Here is a 23738-nt window from a genome sequence, read left to right as displayed (position 1 = left end):
GGTCTATCCTTACATATGAAACTGATCTTATAGTTTCATATGTTTCGTATGACCTCCGTGAAGGTCTGACAGCCAGTTATTGTTGCTTTTTGCTCCGACATCTAAAACTTAGGACACTTTATTGGTTGTTTAAGTTAAAACATAAAGATTTTATTCTTTCACAGGTATTAGGACAGAGTAGGACAGAATAGTAAACGTGAGATCCTCATTTGGCTTACCAACAGTGAATGCCAATCTTATTTTGATAACAAGGGATATGTGACATCATGATTAGCTGATATTCCTGTGGACCTCCGAGGTATTGTTTGCATTTGAGAGTAACAAGGGAGCGTCCTCAAATGTACAATCTTCACCTGCTGCTGTCACGCTTTTGCTCAGTAGAGAGGATATTGATGATCATCTCAACAATTGAATCAAAATTATCATAACATCCCTGGTGTCGAAAATTAAATCTTGTATGTTGTGACTTTTTATTGACTTGAAAAAGAAGCTGCAGATAAAATAGTTTTAGCAGAGGGGTCAGCGTTCAAGTAACACTTGTCCCAGAGCCCGTGTGACCGTCAGCATTGTGACCCTGAAACTCCAGGACAATTTGACAAGGATGGGTCGATACACTCTGTTACCTTGTCCTCAAAAAGCAGCAGCTCTCAGCAGTGTGTGAATGACCTCTGAATCTGAGCAACACATGGCCAAGAACACAGCTTTTATTGTTGCACTCATTGTACTTGTTTTACCCATTCTTTAAAAAAAAAAAAAAAGGAGAAAAAAAAGTTATACACGGTAAGAAATGATGTCTGGTTGTTGTCAAACTAGTGTGGAAAATTCCTGCCCTTGTAGAGTTTTTTTTGATGTGCATAAGGATGTTTATTTTTGGTTCCTCTGGACAGTGCAGCACTATTTTGTAAAGCTGTAATGCTTGATGCGTGTCAGAGAAACAGTGATGACACAGTGCAGTCAGTCTGGAAGCTGAGCCCTGGTTAACCATCAGACATGAGGAGTGTTGCATCACCTCCACAGCAGGAGTGGAACAATGGAGCTTTGTGGATGATATCTGATCATGTTATCAGAACCAAATAGTGACGAATGCTGTTTATTCCTTATCGCTGTAACACTTTGTACAGAAAAGACTCTAAAAAAAGTTTCTCGAGTTCTTAAGTAAAATCTCGACCCCTCACAAGGGGATTCTCTTAGTTTTTATGAGGGTGAAAATAAAACTAAGACAATGTGATGTGGATGCCCTCTTAAAATCTCATGTGCAAAACACTGGATGTTTCCCCGTGTCCTGACTTAAGTCTCAACTCTGCCCTTGTCACGCTTGCAGTAGAACTGATGGATGTTTTTTTCCTAATTACACATGGTCACAAGAAGCAGTATGCTTCAAGGAAAAAAAATAGGTGCTACTTCTCCTGCTATCAAAGAAAGGGTTCATTGTTTGATTCAAGGAACAGTTACAGTAAAACTCATACACCACACAAACAAGTTCTGAGCATGTTTTCATTGTATACTTACTATATATTCCTTACTATATATATATATAAATAGAGTTTTGCCGCTGTAACAATGTAAACTTCCCTGTTGTGGGATCAATAAAGGTGTATCTTATCTTTTCTTATCGTATCTTTTGCTAGCCCACCTAATGTTTTCTCCAGCAGGACTATTTGATTTTAATTAAAGGAACAATAAGGACTTTAGAGGGGAATCTTGAAATAGTTTCACTTTTATAGATTTGCTTGTTCATAATCTACAATTTAAACTAAGACTATCATCGCCAAATGTGGTTATTTCTAAATGATATTTCTCTGTGTCTGTGGTCGGGTAGGCCCAAAGTCCCTATGATGATACTAAACCACCCTGCAGAGATTAGCAGTGAGAATTAAGATCTGTCTTGTTGTAATGTTTCATACGATAGCAATGTTTATCTACAAAAAAATAAATAGAACACCTTGTTGCTTTCCATCCTTCAAAAAGTTGCCTTGAACAAAGAAAAGAAGTAAAAAAAAACTCCATCAACTCTGTTCTCCTAAAACAAATGCACATCTTGGCAAGAGAGCACATCCTTACAATAGTAGGTGATAGTGCTCATGGGAAACAGAGTCTTTATTTGTTTTCCTTACAGTGCCTTTTGAGTAAAATCTAATTTATAGTACATATGCACACTTTTATGTACTGGCCTCTGCTCATGATCCAGTTTTTAGAGAAACTCCTTCACAATGGTGGTTAAATAAATCAATCAAGCCATGAAAATACCAGATTGTTAAAAAACCTCAAAGTCAAAGCAGCAAGCACAAGCCCTTTAAAAAAATAAATAAAAAAGTTTAAGGCAGCAATTTAATGTCCCAGTAATGTCTTACCTATAATGTAAATGTCATCCTCCTCAAGCTCCAGTAACACCATAAAACATTGTATTATGATGCACAAGGACACAGATGTTACTTTGCTGCAGAATTAATGCAAACGAATAAAAGTGGGGATGATGGTGGAGCTACATCAGGCACAGTGACTGGCAATGTACAAAAAGTGTCTCTTGCACCGGAATTGATATCGTACCTGTTATGTGTCCACTTGTATTGTCACGTCACCTGACCTTCCTTTCCCCATGTTTTTTTTTTTAAAGCAGCACAAGTGTATAAGACCTGATCACAGTGTCACACACTGAACACACACTACAGTGGACACACACAGGTACACTAAAGCCAGCAGGATTAAGTCTTCATTGCATGTTCCATCAGCAGCAGCAGCAAGTGAGTCTGTTAGAGATCAAAGATCATGACTGCTAAGACTGCAGACACTGCACACTTGTCCTCCAGGTTTGAGTGAGGGATCTGGGTCTTTGATCATATTTACAGTTTACATGAACCACAGAGGGATCTGCTGATTCATGTACCTGAATATGACATGGTGCAGGTTGATATATTCACTGAAATGGATGATTTTCCACTTTACTGTCCAAAAACCACATTATTACCTCTACAGCTTACACCACTGAGATGTTACTTATGTTGATGTTTCAGTACAATAATGATTATTGTAAAGATGTATTGAGGCTATGGAGTCAATTCAACGAGGTCCATCTCACTTTGAAGCTGTAAAGGAAACTGCTCCACATTTGTCGAAGCCTCTGCACAGCTGTGGTGCATCCACATAAGTGTTATCAGTCACTTGGCTGATTAGACGTATTCTTTGCACTGTGTGGGTGTGTTCAGATCAAACTTGATTGGCATTTCTTTAACTGCCCAGAATTGTCTTTGCTGCACCTGTACGACCTTTCATTTGCACTTTTTCCTATTCACAAGTCAGCATTTCTTGAATGATTCTCTGTGATTGATGCAAAGACTGCAATCCCTTGAAACGATTCAGAAAAAAGGTGCATCATAGGAGAAAAGAGCAGCTCTAAAAGCTTTTATTTTTGGAAAGGATACTGTGACGGCAGATTTTGTTAAAAGTTGAATGTGGGCTGAGCATTAAAACATACTGCTAAGGTAGATACACATGCAGTCATGTCTTGTAGCACAAGGGAAGGAGGTGGTCTGAACCAGCAAAGAAAAATGGCTCTGCAGCTTGGGGTCAGTAAAGAGGGCAGTAGCATGAAAGGGAATAACCATCACTTTTGTTCTGAAGGCTTGAAACATGTTTGCATAAGTGGAGCATGAGGTTTCAGTCCACGTAGTCCAGAAAGACTAAGAGGGGCGATGGATGTGGATGAACAACACATTATGTGGTGGATCTAATTTTCTGCTCTGATGTGATTGATACAGTGAACTTTCAGAAGCAGTGGATGGAGTTAAATGAGACTTAGATTTCAATCAGGCCTAGAAATTAGAAGCACCTTATGGAAACCATTATGTCTATTGACCTGACATGACAACTAAATATAACCAACTTATGCTGTATTTACACACCTAGAAATATCCCTCCTTGACTTAACCTTAACTTTTATCCGCCAGCCCTCAGACAAAACCACCTGCTACCTTGGAAATGTTGTAAACATCAAACTATGACTTCTACAGTGATGTTTTTATTTTATATCTTGTCTTCTCAGGCCCGCGCCCTCTTCTGTCTGAATTCATACTGTGATTGTGTAAACAGTAGGGGTGCACCGATCAGACCCTGGTATCGATCTGATACAGACTCAAAAAACTAGATCAGACATCAGGAGCAAAGAGCTGATCCATGAAGGTCGTCTGTTCAACTCTGGTTAGAAAAGCCTGAAGTTGCCAAAGCAAATTTTTCCATCTCATCTTAACATTAAGAAAAGGAGATTGTTAAATTTATACTGGAATTAATATCAGGACTTTCTTTACAGCATGGTAAGTCCATACACTGAGTTATCGTAGATGGTCCTCTGAAATGCCACAGCCAGTTTTCCATTGACAGACTGTTGTCAGTAGAAGTTTTGGAAAGGAACATTTTCTCCCTCTTTTTTCATAATTGTTGATAAATAGGCTTTATGATAAAGTTTATTAAGCAACCATTGGAATATGCATGTCAGGATTGTACAGAAACAGAACAAAAGATTGCTTTACAATAAAGTATAAGACAAATCACAATAATTTCTAGGGATGCACGATATTGGATTTTTGTCGATATCCGATATGCCGATATATCGAAACCCCTTTTGGCCGATATTGGTACCGATACCAATAATAACAAGTTTGTTTGTTTTTTTCACTGTGAAGAAAGCTAAGTCTATCCTGTACTGGAATTTATATGTTACTCTTATTGTGACGGTCTTATTTGTTTAAGAAACACACATAAAACAAGAGAAAAAACATTTGATTTGACCATAAATAAGAAATGTACTATTTTTTCAAACTCAAGACATTCAGTATTGAAATACAGAAAAATAATTTCTTTAGATCACATGAACTATAAATGTACAATGCATTTTTAAACATAACCAAGTTGCATTTGATTCTTTTAGAGCTACTGTAACAACCTGGTGACAGACACAGAGCTCTGCAGTGCAAATAAAGGAAGTGCTACATTTTATTTAAGGAGCTTATTTTTCAGATTGAAAATAATAATAATCCTAACTGAATAGCACCTTATTGGCTGTGCATATCGGCAGAAATTTTTATATCTGCCGATACCAATAAATGTGTTTTTAAGCTTTTATCAGCTGATACCGATATTGTGCCGATAATATCGTGCATCCCTAATAATTTCTGACAGATGTAAAAGTATGATCCAGATCCTGGCAATATTCTGGATACTAAGATCCGTAATATGAAATATGTACTGGGTCATTATAATTTTCAACTGTTAGGTAACAAATTATCGTAAAAACCTGCTACTAACGCCAAATTGTAGCAGGCAGTCTGCTAAAAGGGAGTATAATATTAAAGAAGGACTAAATTGTCAGTAAAGCTATTTTGTTTTGTTCAAAAGGAATGACATATCTCCATACATGCATTGGCATTCATGTCCACCAAGCCTCCATGAGACTTTCATTGTCTTCATCTTTATGAACCTTAGCGACCCCAACTTGTGTTTTATCGTCTCAGTAAAAATTACAACATTTCAGAGCTGCAGATATGAATCAGGACCACTTGTTCCAAAAATGCATGACCTGCTATTTGAGTTGTGTCACCAAGATATGCATGGATTGACAGTTTATGCAACACTTGATAGCATTATGTGCTGCAGAGCTTCTTTCATTGTGCTACTCACATAAATTTACCACACAACAGATCTTGCTCCCCACTGTGTGACCCAGTGACCACAAAGCTTAAAAATATTCCACTTGGATGTTTGTAGTTTTTAGGCTCTTCTTTCTTTGGCTCACTCAGGTATGGATTGCCACTTTTCGTAAGGCACATCCCTCTCCACCTCTAGAGAGGCAGAACAAAGAGCAGCAATGAGCGGCAAGGTCAGCTGTACACCGTTTAGCTGACCACCGATACAGGATTAGACAGTGTGCCTGCAGCATGGCTGTCATCCTGCTGCGCTAACTGTGTCATCTCTCAAAGACAATTTCCCTAATGTATTCTCTCTGACAGATGACCCATCTCAGGGATATCATTTATGCTCGTCTCCCGCAACAACGGGGACTTGAGCGAGCACAAAGGCATGCTCCCTGTGAGATGACATTGCCTCTAGGATACGTACATGGCCTGCATGGCCCTGTCAGGTGTCACAGATGTGTCATTTTCCATGAAGAATGCCCTCGATTCCCAGGTTTGCAAGGATTGATCTTATTCTCTGGAGGGCAGGAGGTGAGGAAGAGGCCCAAATTGAACATGCCAACGACTTGTTTGGCTTTCATTTTTTTAAAATCACTTTTTAAAACCTGAAGGAAATCTCCTTGTGAGGATGTTGAAAAGCGCTCTGCGTCCCCTGCCTAACGCCAAAACAGTCTGCTATACACACACTTAACAACGATTTGACATACAATGACTTGCTTGTCTGGACTCTTGCTTTTATCCCATACTCAATAGACACCCATTGCCAGTGTACTGGCTCAAATGTCTTTTTGAGTCACTCTCATGTAACACAATAATAATCCTTGGTATTGCGCATGAGAAATCTAATTACTTTAATTTTTTGCCGTTTTGATCTACACCTCCTTGATATCAGCCAAAAAGAATGATGAATGAATACCTCGCAGATTATCATTTCATGACTAAATCCTGAATTGAACATGCTTAAGTGCATTCCTGCTTCCTGTCTTTGTCATCAAAAACTCAAGTAAATGCCCCAGCCTTTATTCTGTGAGTCATGCTCTGATGGTTAATCTGACAGCTCAATGTGCTCCCAAGAGCACAAGAAAAATTCACTGAGTTACAAAAAATAAAATTGTAGCTTATGACTGACATGATGAATAGACTGTAGCTCTTATTTCTGAAGTGTCCTTCTTTTATACACGAAGAAAAACTATAAACTGTGTAAAACTCTCATGTAGCCTCAGTGATGTCACCTGTTGGTTTCTGAAAGGCGTTGTAAAGACCAAAAGGTTGTTGTTGCTAGATTTCAAAAGACACCAACTAACTACCACCAGTGTTAGGTTATGAAGGTTATGTGGAAGTTATAAGAATGGCAGTACTTATAAGATTGCTGGCTGCAGAAAAACGTGTCATCCCCAAACACACAAAGCAAAAAAGACAATTTTTACTGAAAATAAAAGTAAAGGAGGGGGGTTGTAACCCGTTATTTAACAGAAGAGTTTTGCTCATGTTAGAGCACGGCTGACATCACTGACAGGCTGTCTGCAAAGAAGCTGTAGACCCTCCTCTTTACCTAATCCAAACTTTACACTAGAAGCCAGCTCGAGTTGGTTTTACATCAGGGTTCCCGCAGATCCTTGAAAAGTCTTAAAAGGCATTGAATTCATAACTCTAAAAATAAGGCCTGAATTGGCATTAAAAAGTCTTAAATCCAAATTTCAAAAGTCTTAAAAAATTGAACACATTGGTAAGATTTATGTTAGTTTAAAGTAAAAAAAAATATTAAGAAACATTTATCAATTTCTCTAAATAATTTCCTGATTTACTCTCATGGTAACATCGCGTAATCACAATAGCGGAACTAACAAAACGGTGATGTGGTTGCACCAGGAACTTTTAAAGCAGACGCATGTCTTGGTTCTACCTAGGGTGCCTGGAGAGAGAAAATCATGAGGGAAAATCTGGCAAAAAAAATCCAAAAGTGGCTTAGGAAAATTGATTATGGCAGCAAAATTGAGAAATAAATTTGACATTAGATTTCAAAAACCATGTAAAACTTCCAAAAATGGTTGTGACAGTGGCCAAAAAAGATGAATGGGGGCAAAGTAGGCACTAAGTTGTAAAAATTGAGTTAAAAAAGGTAAAAAGGGATGTTTTATGTAAAATAAACATTGAGTTAAAATTGCCTCTAACCCAGGTAATTTATGTGGTGTTTTTGTTTGTTAGTTTTGTTTCGTTGTCGACTTGTTTTTGAATTTGATTTCCAACATCATTAAAAAAGTCTTAAAAAGTCTTAAATTTAACTTGCCTTGAGCTGTAGAAACCCTGTTCATAGACTATACCCATATATTGTACAAGAATTATACAGTCAAAACTCATAAGATGTTTAAGGGGAGAAACACTCTACAAAAAGTATTAACATATTTCAAAAGTGACGACATGAGTATTAAAAGCCATAACTACGACTACCTGTCCACCCAACAATGTGATTCAGACTTTTCATCAGATGCTTCGTTCCTTCAGTCTCAGTCCCTTTACAATCAGCATTGATTATAGGCCCTTATTCATTCAATTTTCTCAAACTACTTCAAGACAAACCTGTCATTTCAGCCTTGATCGTGACTTCTACCATATGGCATGCTGGACTACAGCTCTGCTGGACTCTCTTTATATCCTCCACACTATGCTGACACAAACTGTGCAAGGAGGGCTTCTCTTAAAGTAGAACTAAACTATTTTGATTCCCCGCTGCTAGCGTCGTGTCCTCTTAGTTTATGTTTTGACTTTCCTTATTTCCCAGAATGGCTTTTGGCTTACTTCAGACTCAGTGTTGATGACCTTAGTTATTTGTGCTTTAGTGTGAAAGTCATCGCAGAAGTAAGAAAGTACGCAAAGCCCTTTTCAGGCTAGTAGTGGCCATGACATTTTCTCGATAATTTCAGGACATACAGGCCTGGATGATTTCAAAGACTTACTGTTCATGTTGTACTTCACAGGAGGGTTTTTGTCAGACATGTTTCCAGAACTCTCTGTCCCTGGTTTGGTTTAAGTGTTGGAGGCAGGGTGTGGGTGTGTGTGGGGGGTTAGCATGGGGAAGGTTTTCTGTAATGTTGACACCTTCTGTGTTGATCAGTGCAACAAATGGAAGAACATTTCTGCAACATATAAAAAAACAGCATTTTTTTTAAAGGAGTTGGCGCAGAGACTTTTCTCCATGTGAACAGTTTTATCACTCAGTCCATGTGCTTTCCATAAAATTTCCTGACATTTCTGACGTCTTGTAGAAACTTTAAAGCAGGAACAAGTCCTTGTCTATTTGCATCAAAACACTTGGCCTACTCCAATGAAAATCTGCAAATTTTCAGGAGTGCGATGCATGTGTGAAAGGGACTACAGAGTACACTCAGTTTATGTTTTGATTTCCTAGAAATGAACAGTATTCGCTACGCCAAAACTAAAGGAGAAAGTGTATTATTCACAAAACCACCCAACGCAGCACAGAACAATAAACAGAGAAATGCACAATTTGGGGTCTTGATACATAAAGTTATCCAACATATGTGTCATTCCTTCTTCTTTTTGCTCATTATATCGGTGTCACACTCTCAGCTATCAAATATTTTAAACTTAGTGTTTGCAAAGAATCCTAATGTAACCATCCTGCCATGAACTCCCCCCATGGAGAGGAAGCGCTCACTCACTTTGCACCCTGAGGTGTTACTGATGATACATTTACATCTCAGACCCGCCCAGAACCACAGGGGTTCCCGGCTAAATGACTGCGACCCCAACGAATCCTTTCACCTCCTCCACTCCCAGTTAACATGCAGAGCTGTTAAGTGCATCACAATGGCAGACGCAGCCCATGTGTTCTCCAGGACTATTGTTGTCACCCCTCATCTTACACTTGTGTGTCTGTCTTTTGTTGCAGCTTCTGTGTGTATTTCATCAACAGTCTCATACAGGCGAGTGGTTAGTAAAGTGGCCTGTTAGCGCTGAGGCCTGACAATGTAAATGAGGGAATAAAGAGCAGCAGAACCGTGGTGGTCCGCTCCTGTGGGTGCTGATAGAGACGCTGACTATTGTCTGTGTTTGTCAGGCAGAATCGCAGCATCGTTTATAGTTTTAATCAATAGTCTGGGTTTACTGAGCTGGACTTTGATGCTGCTGCTGCTGCTGCTGCTGCTGCTGTCTACTACCACTAATAATGAACCACTGAGTCTTTTACTTGGCTATGTCAAACCTCTTTTACATATGCACTTCTAAAAATGTTTTGAAACTTTCAGGATCTCTGCCCCCAAATTCTCCACAGTTGCTTGTTCACACATGTCCCTCACAGTGTGAAGTCTTCCATGTCTTCCCCTTCTGGGATTAGTTTCAGAATGTTGCTGTGAAAGCCTCAGTGCCATCATGTTGGAGAAATTATAGAGACCCGTGTTTTGATGACAATATTTGTAATTTTACTAAAGGTTCATGTAAACCAGTGTTTTTATTTTACTGTTATCTTGGAAACCATTGTTATTCTTTAGTCTTGGAAGTTGTCATTTATTGGGTCTCTTTTGCCATTGCACTCAAGTTAAACACAAGCGTACCCTCCCACTCACTCGTATTTTTCTAGAGAATTCCTGTTACATTCATACATTCTCACCCTGAATTATTGCAGAAATGTTAAGTAGGCCTTTAAGGAAAAAATCTGTTAAGTCGGTGTAGAGAAAATTTAAAGAGGGTTTTTTTTGCTGTTTTTTCAAGTCTATACTGTTTAGTGCCCCAGTAGTAGATTTACATAATTTACAACACCACTTTTCATGGCGTAAAACAGCGCTACCTCCGCTGCAGAGCCACAGCGGGGAAGAGGCGCTCGCCGCTTAGTGTATCAGTCCATGTGCGCGGCGTGCCAGATATAAACAAACGCAGGTAGTCTGCCAGGACGAAGAGACACGATGAGAACTAGAGCCTTCTTTAGCGGTGTTTTTGTGTGAAAGTAACGCGCTGAAAATTCTCTAAATAAAGCGTGAATGCAGACCCATATCAGATTTTTTCAGTGGTAGTCCGTTTATTTGTGTTTTTGGTCAAGTAAAAAATGGCCCCGTCTGAGTGCAGAGGAATCCGGCAGAGGAGCAGGGAGGGGGTGTTTGGTGTGAGCGCTCTGGGCTTCTGCTGCACAAAATCACTGCTGTAGGGGTAATTTCTGCCCTAAACCTTGTGATAGGACCCAACTTGTTCCATCCCGAAGTATCACTTCGGCTGTGTTGTGCTTTCCACGCGAACGTGATGCGCAGCATGCAGACGTACGAGATCCGCACAAGAGAACGCATGGGGCATTTATGCTTTTTAACATCCCGTGCAGCGTTCAATGGCGTCCATTCCCAAACTGCGGGGGAAGGTGTATCACAAACGTACTTCTACCAGAGTACTACACAAGAGTCAAAGAAGTTTGCCTTTTGTTTACAACATAACATATCTGCCTCAGAGAATTTTCAAGTTATTTTAACTGATTTGTCTTCTCTGCCGAAAGTGGCAGCAATTTCACACCATGAATTATTTACCACTCGGTTATCACAGTGATCTCTGTGTGAAGAGTCGTAAAAATTCCCTATATTTTTGCACTGGGACTACTAGGAGATCCTGTTCTTTCACCATCTTGTCCCCATGTCTCTGCCCGGCAGGTTCAAAGTTTTTCGAGTGTACGTGACGCCGAAATTTTCCATGTGAAAGGGGCCACACGAGGGGGTGAAGGTGCAGAAATGACGTCTTTCGTCTGCACGAAGCAGCACAGACCCCGCGGATGTGTCAAGCATAAACCAGCCTTTAGGCCCACTTGTCCACCGTGAAGCAGTTTGGAGTTCTCTGTGCAATGACCTCATCATTTCACCAAGTCTCATAAAGATCTAGTTAAGATCTCATACAGCTAATTTTGAGCAGTTAACAGGCAGATTCAGGGATTTCTGCAGCCTCTGAATATGTAGCTGAAAATTGGCACACACTTAGTATGGACATCCAGTATTGTTACTTTGTATCCATGTTTAAAATATGGGAGAGCATGATACCCCCTCTTGAAACTGTTTGCATTTCAGTATACAACTTTCCCTGGAAATTTGGGGGAAATTTTTGGGAATTTGGTGCGTATTTGAACACAGCCTCTGTCTTCTAAAAATCTCATCATGTCCATGTATGCATTGTTGTGTGAGGAGGGAAACCTTGTATTCGATTCTGCTGGAGACCAGAAGCCAGTGTAGTGAACGGAGAATGGGAGTGATTTGGTCATGTTTGTGCGCTTCCATCAGGATCCTAGCTGCAGAGTTTTGGATGTATTGTTGCCTTTGCAGGCTCTTGCTAGGGATCCCGATGAGAAGTGCATTGCAGTAGTCCAGTCTGGAGGAGATAAAGGCATGGACCAGCTTTTCGGCATCTGGAAGGGAGAGAAGGGAGGGGGTGTTGGAAATTTTCCGGAGATGGTAGAAGGAGGTCTTGCAGAGATGGTTAGTGTGGGATTCAAAGGTGAGTTGGGAGTCCATTTTCACACCAAGATTTGTGACTGTAGATGAGAGGGGGATGTTTGTGCTAGAGAAATTGATGCTGATTATGGGTGATGATTGAGTTTGGCGATGAGTGCCGACCAGGATGGCTTCAGTTTTGGAGCTGTTGAGTTGGAGGAAGTTGTGCTCCATCCATGCCTTTATCTCCTCCAGACAGATGGTGAGCTGTGATGGGGATGATAATGAGGGAGGGGTTGCAGCTTTGGCATTGACATACACCTGTGTGTCATCGACATAACAGTGGAATGAGAGGCCATGGCGACTGATAACCTGGCCAAGGGGAATCAGGTAGAGGATGAAGAGGATGGGGCCTAGGACAGACACTGCAGGTGACTGTGTGGAGGTTTGCGGTGGAGTGGCCCATGGAGATGTATTCTGTCCGGTTTGTGAGGTATGACTGGAACCAACTGAGGGCAAGGCCAGTGAGACCAATGGTGAAGTGGAGCCGGTTGAGTAGGATGTTGTTATCAACTGTGTCAAATGCTGCGGGGAGGATATTAAATTCAGTCTGTGTCAGAACCAGCCAAAAACTTCTTACTAGAGCATTAGCATAGAATTAGCGGCTGATGCTAGGCTTTCTCGTGCTGGCTGCCTCAGGGGCAATGCTTGAGCTAACTTCTACTTCTTGAGTTTTGAGTCAGCAGTCATTTTAACAAAAGTTTTGACATTTCTTTTAGTGCTGGGTTTTATTCAGAAAGCTGTTTTGTTTGAAAGGTCAGTTTTGATGATATCTGTTTAGCTTTCTGTGGTTTTATGTATCAGAAGTATGTGAAATACATATTTTTTACCCTATGGATGTCATGCTGTACACATAAGTGTTTGCTAATGGATGTTTTTTTACTTTCTTGTTGTGAAGGATTAGAGGCAGTCTTTGAGAAACACTTATGTCATTACACATACATAACATACCTTGTTTGATTCAAGGCTGAAAGTGTTGATCTTCAGCCAGGTTCTGAGCAGTAAGAACGAGCACAGACACTCTGATGTCCTGTCTCCTATGTTTTGCTTGTTATAGTTGCATCACCAGTTAAAGTTGTCATTTCAATCAATACCAGCCCACGCTTCCTACTCTATGCCATGGACACAAGACCCCCTGGCTTGATTGACGTGTATGGAAGACAGCTGACTGATCATCGATTTAGTGTCTGCGTCTCTAATTCAACCTAATTTTCTATATCCAAACTATTTGGCTGTGACATTTCAATGTAGCTGGCTGCCAAGTCCCCAAAACAGGAAATGAGTCATATCTCCTCATCATTCTGTCGGATCATGATCAAAATTGTTCTGTGGGTAGATGAGACCTCGGTGTACCTGTGTGCAGTGTACCCTGCTTGATGTGCCTGTGCTTGGCCCAAAGAACTGCAGCTTGCAGCTTTATTCTGCTTTGAATTATTTTTATCTCTTTGACAGCCAACAAATCCCTGGTTCTGGTCTCAGCCGTATGTGGTTCCTCTGAACAGGGAGGATTATTTATGGGTGGTAGTCATGCTAATGAGGCTGATCTCCTGTTTAACAGGATGAAGACATAACATAAGTCTTATTCAAATGAACAATGTTATTCCAGACAGAGTGCTCCTATACCAACAAGTTTGTTGATGATGTTGGAGCTTGACACAAAGCCTCATGACTACATTTTGCAGCTGAGAAAATTCAGACTCTTACATTTGTCAAGTACCTGCGATGCTATTTACTAAAAATAAGCTAATGCTACCTAAAAAGTGCAAAGTCTGACACCAAGTAGAAATGAATCCGTTCATATATTTGGTTTTGAATTATTTTAAAAGACAGCTTGCAACTGTGCTGGAATCAAATAACATGCTAATAAATCCATTTTTCAGTTTCATGAACTATCTAGCACTTTCAGTTTTTATTATTTTAAGTTATTTTCTTCAGGCTTTTAATGATTTTGTTCAGAAAGAACAGGACAATGTACAGGGCAGGAAACATAGTGAGAGACGTGAGTGACATTGAGGAAAGAGGCTACAGGTGTGACTTGGACCTGGGCTTGTCCGCTCAGGGACTAGTTTTTGATTTTTTTAATAAACAATATGATAATTGGGTTCAATCTTTACAAGTATGCACATTTGATATGATAAAGCTCATCTTTCCACAAGCTTCTGAGCCGATCCAGTCATGACAGATAGTTGTATTCAAAACAAACTGCTTCTGCTCAAGGTTACTGAATATACGTTTTTTCTTTGCTTATTCTGGGTTTCGTCCTGATCATGTGACCATACTGAAATCAGCACTTATTTTCTGTCCTCATATTTCAGATCAAATCTAGTGTGTTTTTAAGTCACGATTTAAAATGATTGGATTTTATGTTACATTTGATTGACATTTGATTGGTTATCTCAGGTGACTCCTGAGTTTTAAGAGCAAAGGGGATAAGCTACTTTTTTGATACTCCTTTCCTCCTTTTTATGTTCAGTTAGGGTGTCAGGTTAAGTTAATGTCATTGTGTTACATTCTATTTTAGATGGAGCTAGTAGATTTGTAAGAAGCACGGCCTAGCAGTTCATGAGATTAGCCCTGAAGTGGGCGGCCTGTGTTCAAGTCCAACCTTCAGCCCTTTCCCGGATGACCACCTCCTGTTCTCTCTAAATAGAGGTGTAAATAAACAACAACAAGAAAAAGTCATCACGTTCACGTACCTCCCAAGAGGAGTGCATAACTACATGTTTTTTTGTTTTTTTTTTTAAACTTAGGCTCATCTGTGAACACACTGTAACACATGTATAAAAATAGTTTAACATTGTTGCATTGTCATGTTATTTAATTGCACCATAAAAACAGAAAACTGTTGTGTTGGACTTATAAGCCACATTCACTTACATTTGGCCAATGGACCAAAATTCTTGAAATAAAATTACCTCATTACAAGAAACAAAATGAGTAAATTTTTTTCTCACCTAGTTGGAATTTTTTGTTTATTTTTGCTCTACTTTTTTGCTCTTTGTAAGCAATTAAGACACCATTTTTGTCTTTTGATGAAAAAAAGACATTTTTCTTTACTTCTCAGGCAGATGTGGTTCATAGAAAGGGGCTGTTTACACAACAACGGTTTTAAAGTGAAACGCAAAAGTTTTGTTGCATTTAAGCAAAAATGGCGTTTCAGCTGACCTCAAACGCAAACTTTTGAAAACGGCCTTCAGAGTGGAATTTTTCTGAAACGCTCCCGACACCGTTGCCGAGTAAACAGTAAGCAGGCGTTTTGGAAACACTGAGGTCACACTCTGCCTCGCTCGCGTGCATACAACAGGACAACAGTACTGTTGTTACGATTGTTGGGAACTACTGTGTTGTGCTTGTGCTGCTCAATGTGCTGTATCTGCTGTCTGTCTTTATTCAAAAGGTGCATCTGTTGCTCCACTTTTTAACTTAGTATTCCACAATACACCAGATGACCGGCTCAACTCTACTTTGGTGGCGATCTCCCAATAGCGGCTTCTGGACAAGACAGTTATAGCACCACCTACAGGCCTGGCATGCTTACTACAGCGTTTTCAGTCCATTAGCGTTTTCGTGTAAACGCAGATTTTTCTCACTGCATTTTCACAGCGTTTTAGAGTTTTCTTATGAAATGTTGTCGTGTAAATGGGGCCTAAGTCTCATAGACAACTTTTTCTAAAAATAAGACACAAACACTTGCTTAGACTGTAGTTCATACAGTGTGGCCAATTTCACTGGTCAAATGATGTCAGCAGCTAGGACCATATAATTAAATGTAGTTTCAGAGTTGCCCTATCTGGGCATTCCATTTAAACACAGGAAAAGTCCAGAGAAAATTATTTCATGTCTGAACAAGTCGTGCTTTCTCTTCCAAACTGCAGATTTTACATGCTTAGTGAAGGATAATGCTGTGTTTCTGCATCATTTTGTTACTGCAAGGTGAAGCTCAAGCTGGCGGTCAGGTTACCTCAGGTTAATAGGTAACAATCGAGTGGTAAAAAAAAAAAGAAATATTCTGGATTTTGGAGACGTTTCGCAAACAGTTGTCATACAAAACATGGACTGCAAAAAGACAAAGTGTAGGTTACAGCTTAAATAAACGTATACCAGAAGTGTTATTTAATGAAGATTATCCTAAGTAGTCGTTTACAGCCTGTAGAATTTGTTATCTACTTTTTATGTTCTGTTATGCTATGTCACTGTACTAGAAATGATCAGAAAAGGATTTGTATATTTTTACGACAGTCAAAAGAAGAAGTGGGTGTGATACCACTTCCCTAAACGCACTTCCCCTTCTGCAAACCACTTTGCTAAAATTTCGTCATTCTCTTTTTACATTGATTAATACACATGACTAATCTATTGGAGGAAAAATGCCAAAACCTCTTGCTTCAAGTGCTCCGTTAACATGATGTAATCAGCTTAACCAGCTCGGAACGTGGGCCGAGACTCATTTGTCCACATTAACAGCACGGTATACACGTTTCTCCAACCCACTGCATAATGTAGGAGCATGGAAATACACTCCTGCTCTCTGATCCAGGCTCTGAGGATATGCAGATCAGACATGTGGCAGGCTGTTTGTAGTCAGGGAGTGTTGGGATGTAGTCGGTTTTTAAAATTGGATTTTGGAAAGGCTTACCTCACTTTGGTTTGTATGTCCTCAGAGTGAACCACACCTTTCTCAGACATTCCTCCTGTTCAGAGCTAACATGTTGAATTTCATGTCAGTGTTATAGTGACGTTTAAACCCCTCCTAATAAGTGCCTTATAAGGTATTTTTGAATGTCTCATTCAGTTGAATTGCTACATCAGAGCAGCCTAGATGTAAAGTCTGTAAAAATAATCTGTTCTCCTTTTATTTTTGCTCTGCAGTAACAGAATGGGGCGACGATGTGCGACCAATCTCTGAAGAAGAAGCCATGGTCATCGTCAACCACCAATCCACAGGAGACGTGTGCACCCTCATGATGTGCCTGCAAGACAAGGGAACGGTAAGAACAGACAGAAATGTGGTGCCTTATTGTATCCCATTTTGGAAATCCAAAAATACACCAGGGTTGACGGGGGTCACATCAGTATAAATAAAAGCTGTGTAGTATTTTGAACCTGCAGGCTACTTGGCACCCTTGGTATCATGTTGAAAAGGCTGCTGTCTCAACATGTTTGGAGTCTTTGTCATTGCAAATAAGGAGTTCCTGGAGACTTGCACGCATTACTCTAAAGCCTGTGAGGCATTACTTGGTATATTTGTTTTAATGATGTTTGCCAAAGGTGAGACAGTCTCCCTACCGTCTTTCAAATAAGAGATATCTAAGGTGAGGTGTTTGTAGAGCAAGTTCAGGCCAAATAAGAGAAGGTATCAAGTTGTGATGTTTGTGCATTCCTGAGTCAATACAGCAGGAGGGAGTTCTTTTTTTAGATAAGGAGAGCGCCACAGTGATGGGATGATGCGTTTTTCTAGTCAAAACAGTCCAGACGGTGGAGCAGACCAGCGCTGTGGTTTGCTGCATTCAAATCATGAAACGTGAGCTCAGAGCGTCCACAGGAGTTTCTCACACAGGACGACAACAGATGTGCACTGACAAGAGTGACGGCTGCTTTGCATTTTTTCCCACTGATCATCTTTGACACTTCCAGGAAGTTGAATTGGGCCCAAACCTCAGTGCACTACACCTTCCTCATTTTCCAAATACTTTTTTATCTTTACTGAACAGTTCATATGCACACTCAACACATACAGAAAATGTGTTGCATCATAAACACTGATGCAGATTGTGTCTGTATTTTATTATTAGATACTGACATCCTGTAGTCTGTCATTACAGAGTCTTTGAACAAGCAGCCCACGTGGAGGTAACTGTTGCAGTCATGCAGGGAAGTCAGCACGCTCTGCAGTGTTCATCCTCAGACCGCTGTAGTGTCAGTCACTTTCCAGCTGTGTCGGCGATCAATATGGTTTCCCTAAGTGGTTGTTAGATTTTGTTTGTCAGCTGGTTGTTTAGTTGCAGTAGGCATGAGCACTAAAGCAGTAGGGATCTCTGTTTAGAAATCAGAAATACTTTATTGATCCCCGAGGGGAAATTACATTTCAGTTTCATCCCTTCCAAGACATATTTATACATAATTGCTATATTTATTAACAGCACGTCATGCATGCTATTTATGATTTCACATCCAGCACTGAAATGCAACAAAAAGGTTACTTTATAATAGCATCAGTTCACAGCATGAAGGAAATTTTTGATATTTCTATAACTTATTTGGAAAGCACAAAACCTTAAATTGGTGGTGGTGTCAAGGTACGGATTGAGTGACATTAAAGCCAACATGAAAGTTAATGAGGAAAAAAGGGCTCTGTATATGTGCTGCTGTCATTTTTTTTTTATCTGTTAAGACCATAAAATGCTAACGTTAGAACTTCACTGTGAAGGAAAAGACTTTACAGGGACAAAAACAGGGACAAAAAGGTGCTTCTGTGGAACATTCTTTATTGTGCTCAGCAACTTTCAGCAATCCTGCAGTTTCTCTGTGGCCCCATCTGAAATCCTGTTTTCATCATTTTGCTAATTACCTGTACAATGGTTGAGCTTAGCTTATGCTAACTTTGATTGAGGTTTGAACCCACTGCTTGTGACCATAGACTGAATAAAACATGGACATAGTCTCGCCGACGTCACCCGTCTGTTTCTGAAACGGAAAATGAAACACATCGGCTATAGCAGCCATATTGGTAGTGGCAAGGGCTTCGCATACAGCCATAGGGCGCCGGCCGTCACGTGACCCTCAGCTGTGCCTCTTATTGGGGGAGCTCGGGATCTTAATATCCTCTGAACCGCCGAGTTAGGAAAAAATTCAGCCCCCGTACAGTGGGTGCCGATAGTAAAACTAGCGACTCAGACAGGAGGCGTTTTTTGAACCAGGCTGTAAATAGGTTAATTTCTGCTTTAAAAACAGCTTTTTTTTGGCTTGGTGTGTGTTTGACTTCCGGTACTTCCGGAGCCAGCCTTAAGAGAACACTAGAGAAACAGTGGATTTTAGCACTTCCGCATTGTCTCATATTCTTAGACCGCAGGTTGCCGCTTGCTTGTGACCAATTCATGAAGAGCTAAAACAAGCATCTCATTTAAGTTAAATAGTCTATTCAATTAAACCAGCGCTCTATGGTGTTTGCTTGAAGAAGGGGTAAAGTGCTGTATAAGTGACAGCTAAAAACCACAATATTTCTTCAATACAAGTGTGTGACCTAATGAGTTAGCAAGCTTTAAATAAGTGACACATCTAGCTTAGTCCTCCTCATCAGTGCTGTGAGGGGAAAGTTTGCAGAGGGGTAACTTTCTTAATACAGCAACTTAAAATAATTCATTTTGCTGCATTTTGTTTGGGTATATTTGTCATGCGAAGCTCATTTTTTGGATGACAAAAAGAACTAGAAAAGCAGTCACAGAGCACAGACCTCCACCAAGCATATTGTGATTATCACGCAACACTTGAGTCCTACTTTAATGTTATACTCCCTTTCAGCTGACTATCTGCTACAATTTGGTGTTAGTTGCAGGTTTGCACGATAATTTACCTGACAGTGTTGAAAATGATGATGACCCAGTACATATTTTATATTCGGGATCTTAGTATCCAGAATATTACCAGGATGTGGATTGTGCTTTTACATCTGTCAGAAATTATGGGGACCTTGACTTGGTTTGCTTTGCAATCTGACCATTTATCGTGGAGTTATATACATATATGGTGAAAATGGCCCTATCTCACAATGATTAAAAAAATCCTTCAAAAAGTTCCTGGATCCAGACGGTGATCCGGATCACCTCCAAAATTTGATTACCTCTTTCTTATCCCATTTTGAACATTGCCTGAAAATTTTATCAAGATCCATTCATTACTTTTTAAGTTACGTTGTTCACAGACAAACAGACAAACTCTCCCAAAAACATAACCTCCTTGGCGGAGGTAATAAAGGGTGTTTCTATTTTATAGAAAGAAGGTTAACTGCCTATCTCTGATAACCAGATACTCTTACGTTCTTGGCATACACCAGAGTGAGGCTACCAAGGCAGAGAGGATTGGCCAGCTACTGACAGATAAAACTGTTGCAGCTTTGTTTGATACTGTAATTACACTTGTAACCACAGGTACATGCAGAAATGTCTTCTACTTTTCCTGATTAATATTGTCTACAGCAGATCTCAGTTTGACAAACAAAAGTACACCACAGAGGTGTTATCTGTCACAGTTTCAATTATTTGACTTACTCCTCACAAAGGGCATGTCTCAGTCCTGCCACTCAAACCATCCTGGAGGCTTGCTGTGAATTCCTCTGTCGGTGGGGGCAGCTGTGCTGTTGTGTCTTTTTTTTGTCTCTTATATTTTTGTTTGTTGTTTGGCTGAGGCTGTCACTACACTGCATAGATGTGCTGCACAAACATGTTGTCATGATCCGCCTCAACAACTGCATCCCTGGCCCAGTTTATCCTCTTAGCAGTGAAAGGACAGTAAGCCAAAGCTGCATCGGTGCAGGTCACAAGGGTGGGTGTGCTCAGAAGGGCTGTGAATCAGTTTGGGGCACTGACACTAAAACAAAAGTCCCGTGTTTGCTGTTCAACGATGATTCTGTTCTAGACTAATGATGACACACTGATAGATTTAAACTGCTACTCTTTTTTTCAGGTGGTACGAAAAATGATGTGGCTGATGGACCATGTGTTCAAATACACAAACTTTGGCCTAGTATCCCTGATCCACGGGGACTTTTTCATCAGACAGGTAAGAGAAATACAGTGGCAGAATGAGGTCTAACTTAAAGGGTTTACTTTTAAATTCTGTGAAGTCATCCAGATTGTGCTCTGCTGTTTTGTTTTAATGTCTCACCTTTATTTTGCCATGAGAAATTGAGCATTAACTACCCTTGTTTACATTAAAACTACATATAGTCACACCTGGAGAGCTGAATAACAAGACTCCATCAAAATCAGTAGCTTAAACATAAACAATCATTTTCTCTCATTTAGTTTTTTTACTTAACAACACAGGTTCATGATGTAAACCTTTTTGTCTACAACCCAACTCTTTCAACATCCTGGCTGTTTCAGCTTGTTTTACTGCTCTCTTCAAAAGTGGAGCTGCTCCCATCTGCTTGTCCCAGCTGGACAATAAAAATGTTAGAGGACTTCTGACGGCCGTGCTGTCCTCTGGGAGGGATAACGGCAGAGGATAGTCGAGTAGGAGGGCTGTGCAGCCCGGCCAGGTCAGACTAACCCTTTGTTGTGGGGCAGCTGGAACAGAGAGGTGTCCTCTGAAAAGTCAACACATGGAGACTAGACAGGATTACCGCTGGTCAGGGAGTTCCTGGAATATCCTTCAAATCTAAGAGGTTAATTCCAGAGTCCAACAAAACTCTGACCTAACATTTTGTGGAGAGTAATGAACAAGCAATTACATAAGAGTCATCAGACTGACGGACTGTTACTGTAATGCAGATTGAAAAACATACATGACATCAGTCTTGATTACAGCAGGCTGGCAAGCAATTGCCAGCCAGTAAGTACAGACAGGCTAACCAAGTAAAATCTGTAGTTGGCTGCTGCTGCTCCCATTTCAAAGTCAAATACAATCTGTTGTCAACAAACACACAGAGGGTGACATGTTGTTCAGGTGACCGATACAGGGAGGCCCAGTTAAACATTGTGTGGCAGGTGGCAGGTGTGCAATAAATTTACCAAGGGATGGGTGATTAAACAGTACAAATAATTGTAATAATTACACCAAACATGTAAACTGACCTCTAGAATACTGGAAGAGGGAGTTAATAATGCTGAAAATCAGTGAGAAACAACAGTTTGTGTTGTGGGATGGAGGTAGGCCTCCAGACATATGGAGCAGAATGGAATATCATGAAATGAAGACAGACAAGAAAATGTAAAAAACTACATTTGCACATCTCCGCAAAATGAATGAACCACAATTATATGTCATCAGCTTTCATCCTTGAGCAAAACTCAGCTTTTAATTTAAAGGGGACATATCATGCTGATCCCTGATTTAATACTTACATATAAAATAATAAATTTGAAAACAAGACCTTTCACCCCCTGAATTTTCAAAAAAATGAGATATTGTATTTTTTCTGATATCCTAGAACGAGATTTGATGCCTCTGAAAATAGGTCATTGCCATTTGGCCGCGAGATTTCGACCTTCATGACGACAAGAGGATCCTCTCTTTTTATTGGAGTAATATGATAAAGCAGCTCCTCCTCTGTGATGTCAGTTAGTCACACAACCGCCACCGAGGGATACACCCACCAAGAGCCGAGTATAAATAAAGCTCCCTACTAGCTCTGGCTAACTTGACTGAGAGCTAACATTGTGACGAACTGACAGTAGAGGCGATCTTTGGACTACACTTTCAGCATGATGGATAAAACAGACAGAGAAAAGTGAAGGAGCAGGATGGAGCCCTGTTATAGAAATAGTTTATTGGTGAAGTCTGCCTATATTTCCACGTATAAACTATACATGTTACAGTACAGGTTTGACTCACCACACTGAAGCGTCCTGAGATGATCTGTGTCCAGGTGGATTTTCTTCCTCTTGAGATGCAGAACCGTCCGGGTCTGACTCGGGTCCAATACAAAAGGACGTATCCTACACTCTGCCATTTTATTGTGCTATCAATGCCTTACGGTGAAGTTTTGGCAAACAGCAAACTCGCTCGGTCTGCTCCATTCAATGTGGCGATTTGGTGAATACTGCCATGCTGCAAAAACCGCCCCCTGGCTCTACCCCCTCCACCCCTCTGATAGAACTGACCAATCAGAGCCAAAGAGCTGTGACGTTGCGAGGTTACTGGAGGTCATTCTCGAAACGGAGCGTTTCAACAAGATCTTCGGAATGGCCTAAAATGAGGATATTGAGAACGCTATTGTGGGGCAATGAAGGAACTAAATGACTTGTACTGAGGGCAGAAATGCTTTACAGGCATCCTAGTCTGGCATAGTGAAAAGGAGAAACAAGCATGATATGTCCCCTTAAAATTAAATTATGATTGAACATTAGTTATAAGTACTGATATTGAACAAAATTTTAAAAAGTATTTATCGTGATTACATGTAACAGATGACACAAAACTTGACCTTGAGCATTTCATGAGAGGTTTGTTTTTAGCTCCTAAAACTTCTTTCGGTACAGCTGATGGCTGATGTATTTTGGTGATGAGACTTCCTGTTTGTCTGTGGGGCTAATCAGGACCAGCATCACTTCCTGCGGGGCCATAGTTTTTAAGAAATGATTTCTTCATGTTTGAGCATTTTTTCCTCCCTGTTGTATCCCTGTCTTACATTTTTAGCTTCAGAAACACCCCAGCAGAGGCGATAGGGTAGTCCACTTTCTAGGTCATGGAAATGCTTTCCACATCCGGCACCGTGCCGAGGGTGAAGCACCATGAGCCCGCTAACAGCCAGACAGGCTGGCCTGAGCGGACTCAACCCTTTTGCACCATCCTCTCCCCTCGATCCCCTCTGGCATCCTCATGTGTGCGCTCTTGACATCCTTCGACCAAGCACTTCACACAT

The 23738-nt window shown here is 40.4% G+C and overlaps 1 protein-coding gene across 1 annotated transcript in view; it reads left to right on the top strand.

The window, feature by feature from the left end:
* lpgat1 (lysophosphatidylglycerol acyltransferase 1) overlaps positions 1-23738 on the top strand; it is a 55655-nt gene that overhangs the window by 2858 nt on the left and 29059 nt on the right. The window contains exons 3-4 of the mRNA XM_074685562.1: positions 17027-17145; positions 20837-20932. Coding sequence (XP_074541663.1) covers positions 17027-17145; positions 20837-20932 — 215 coding nt within the window. The remainder of the gene's footprint in view (positions 1-17026; positions 17146-20836; positions 20933-23738) is intronic.

The sequence above is a fragment of the Halichoeres trimaculatus genome, unplaced genomic scaffold, assembly GCF_033239565.1.
Source record: "Halichoeres trimaculatus isolate MK-OKI-2021-1 unplaced genomic scaffold, fHalTri1.1 fHalTri1_scaffold_13, whole genome shotgun sequence".
Taxonomy (NCBI): Eukaryota; Metazoa; Chordata; class Actinopteri; order Labriformes; family Labridae; genus Halichoeres; species Halichoeres trimaculatus.
This window is presented reverse-complemented; position numbering and strand designations above follow the sequence as displayed.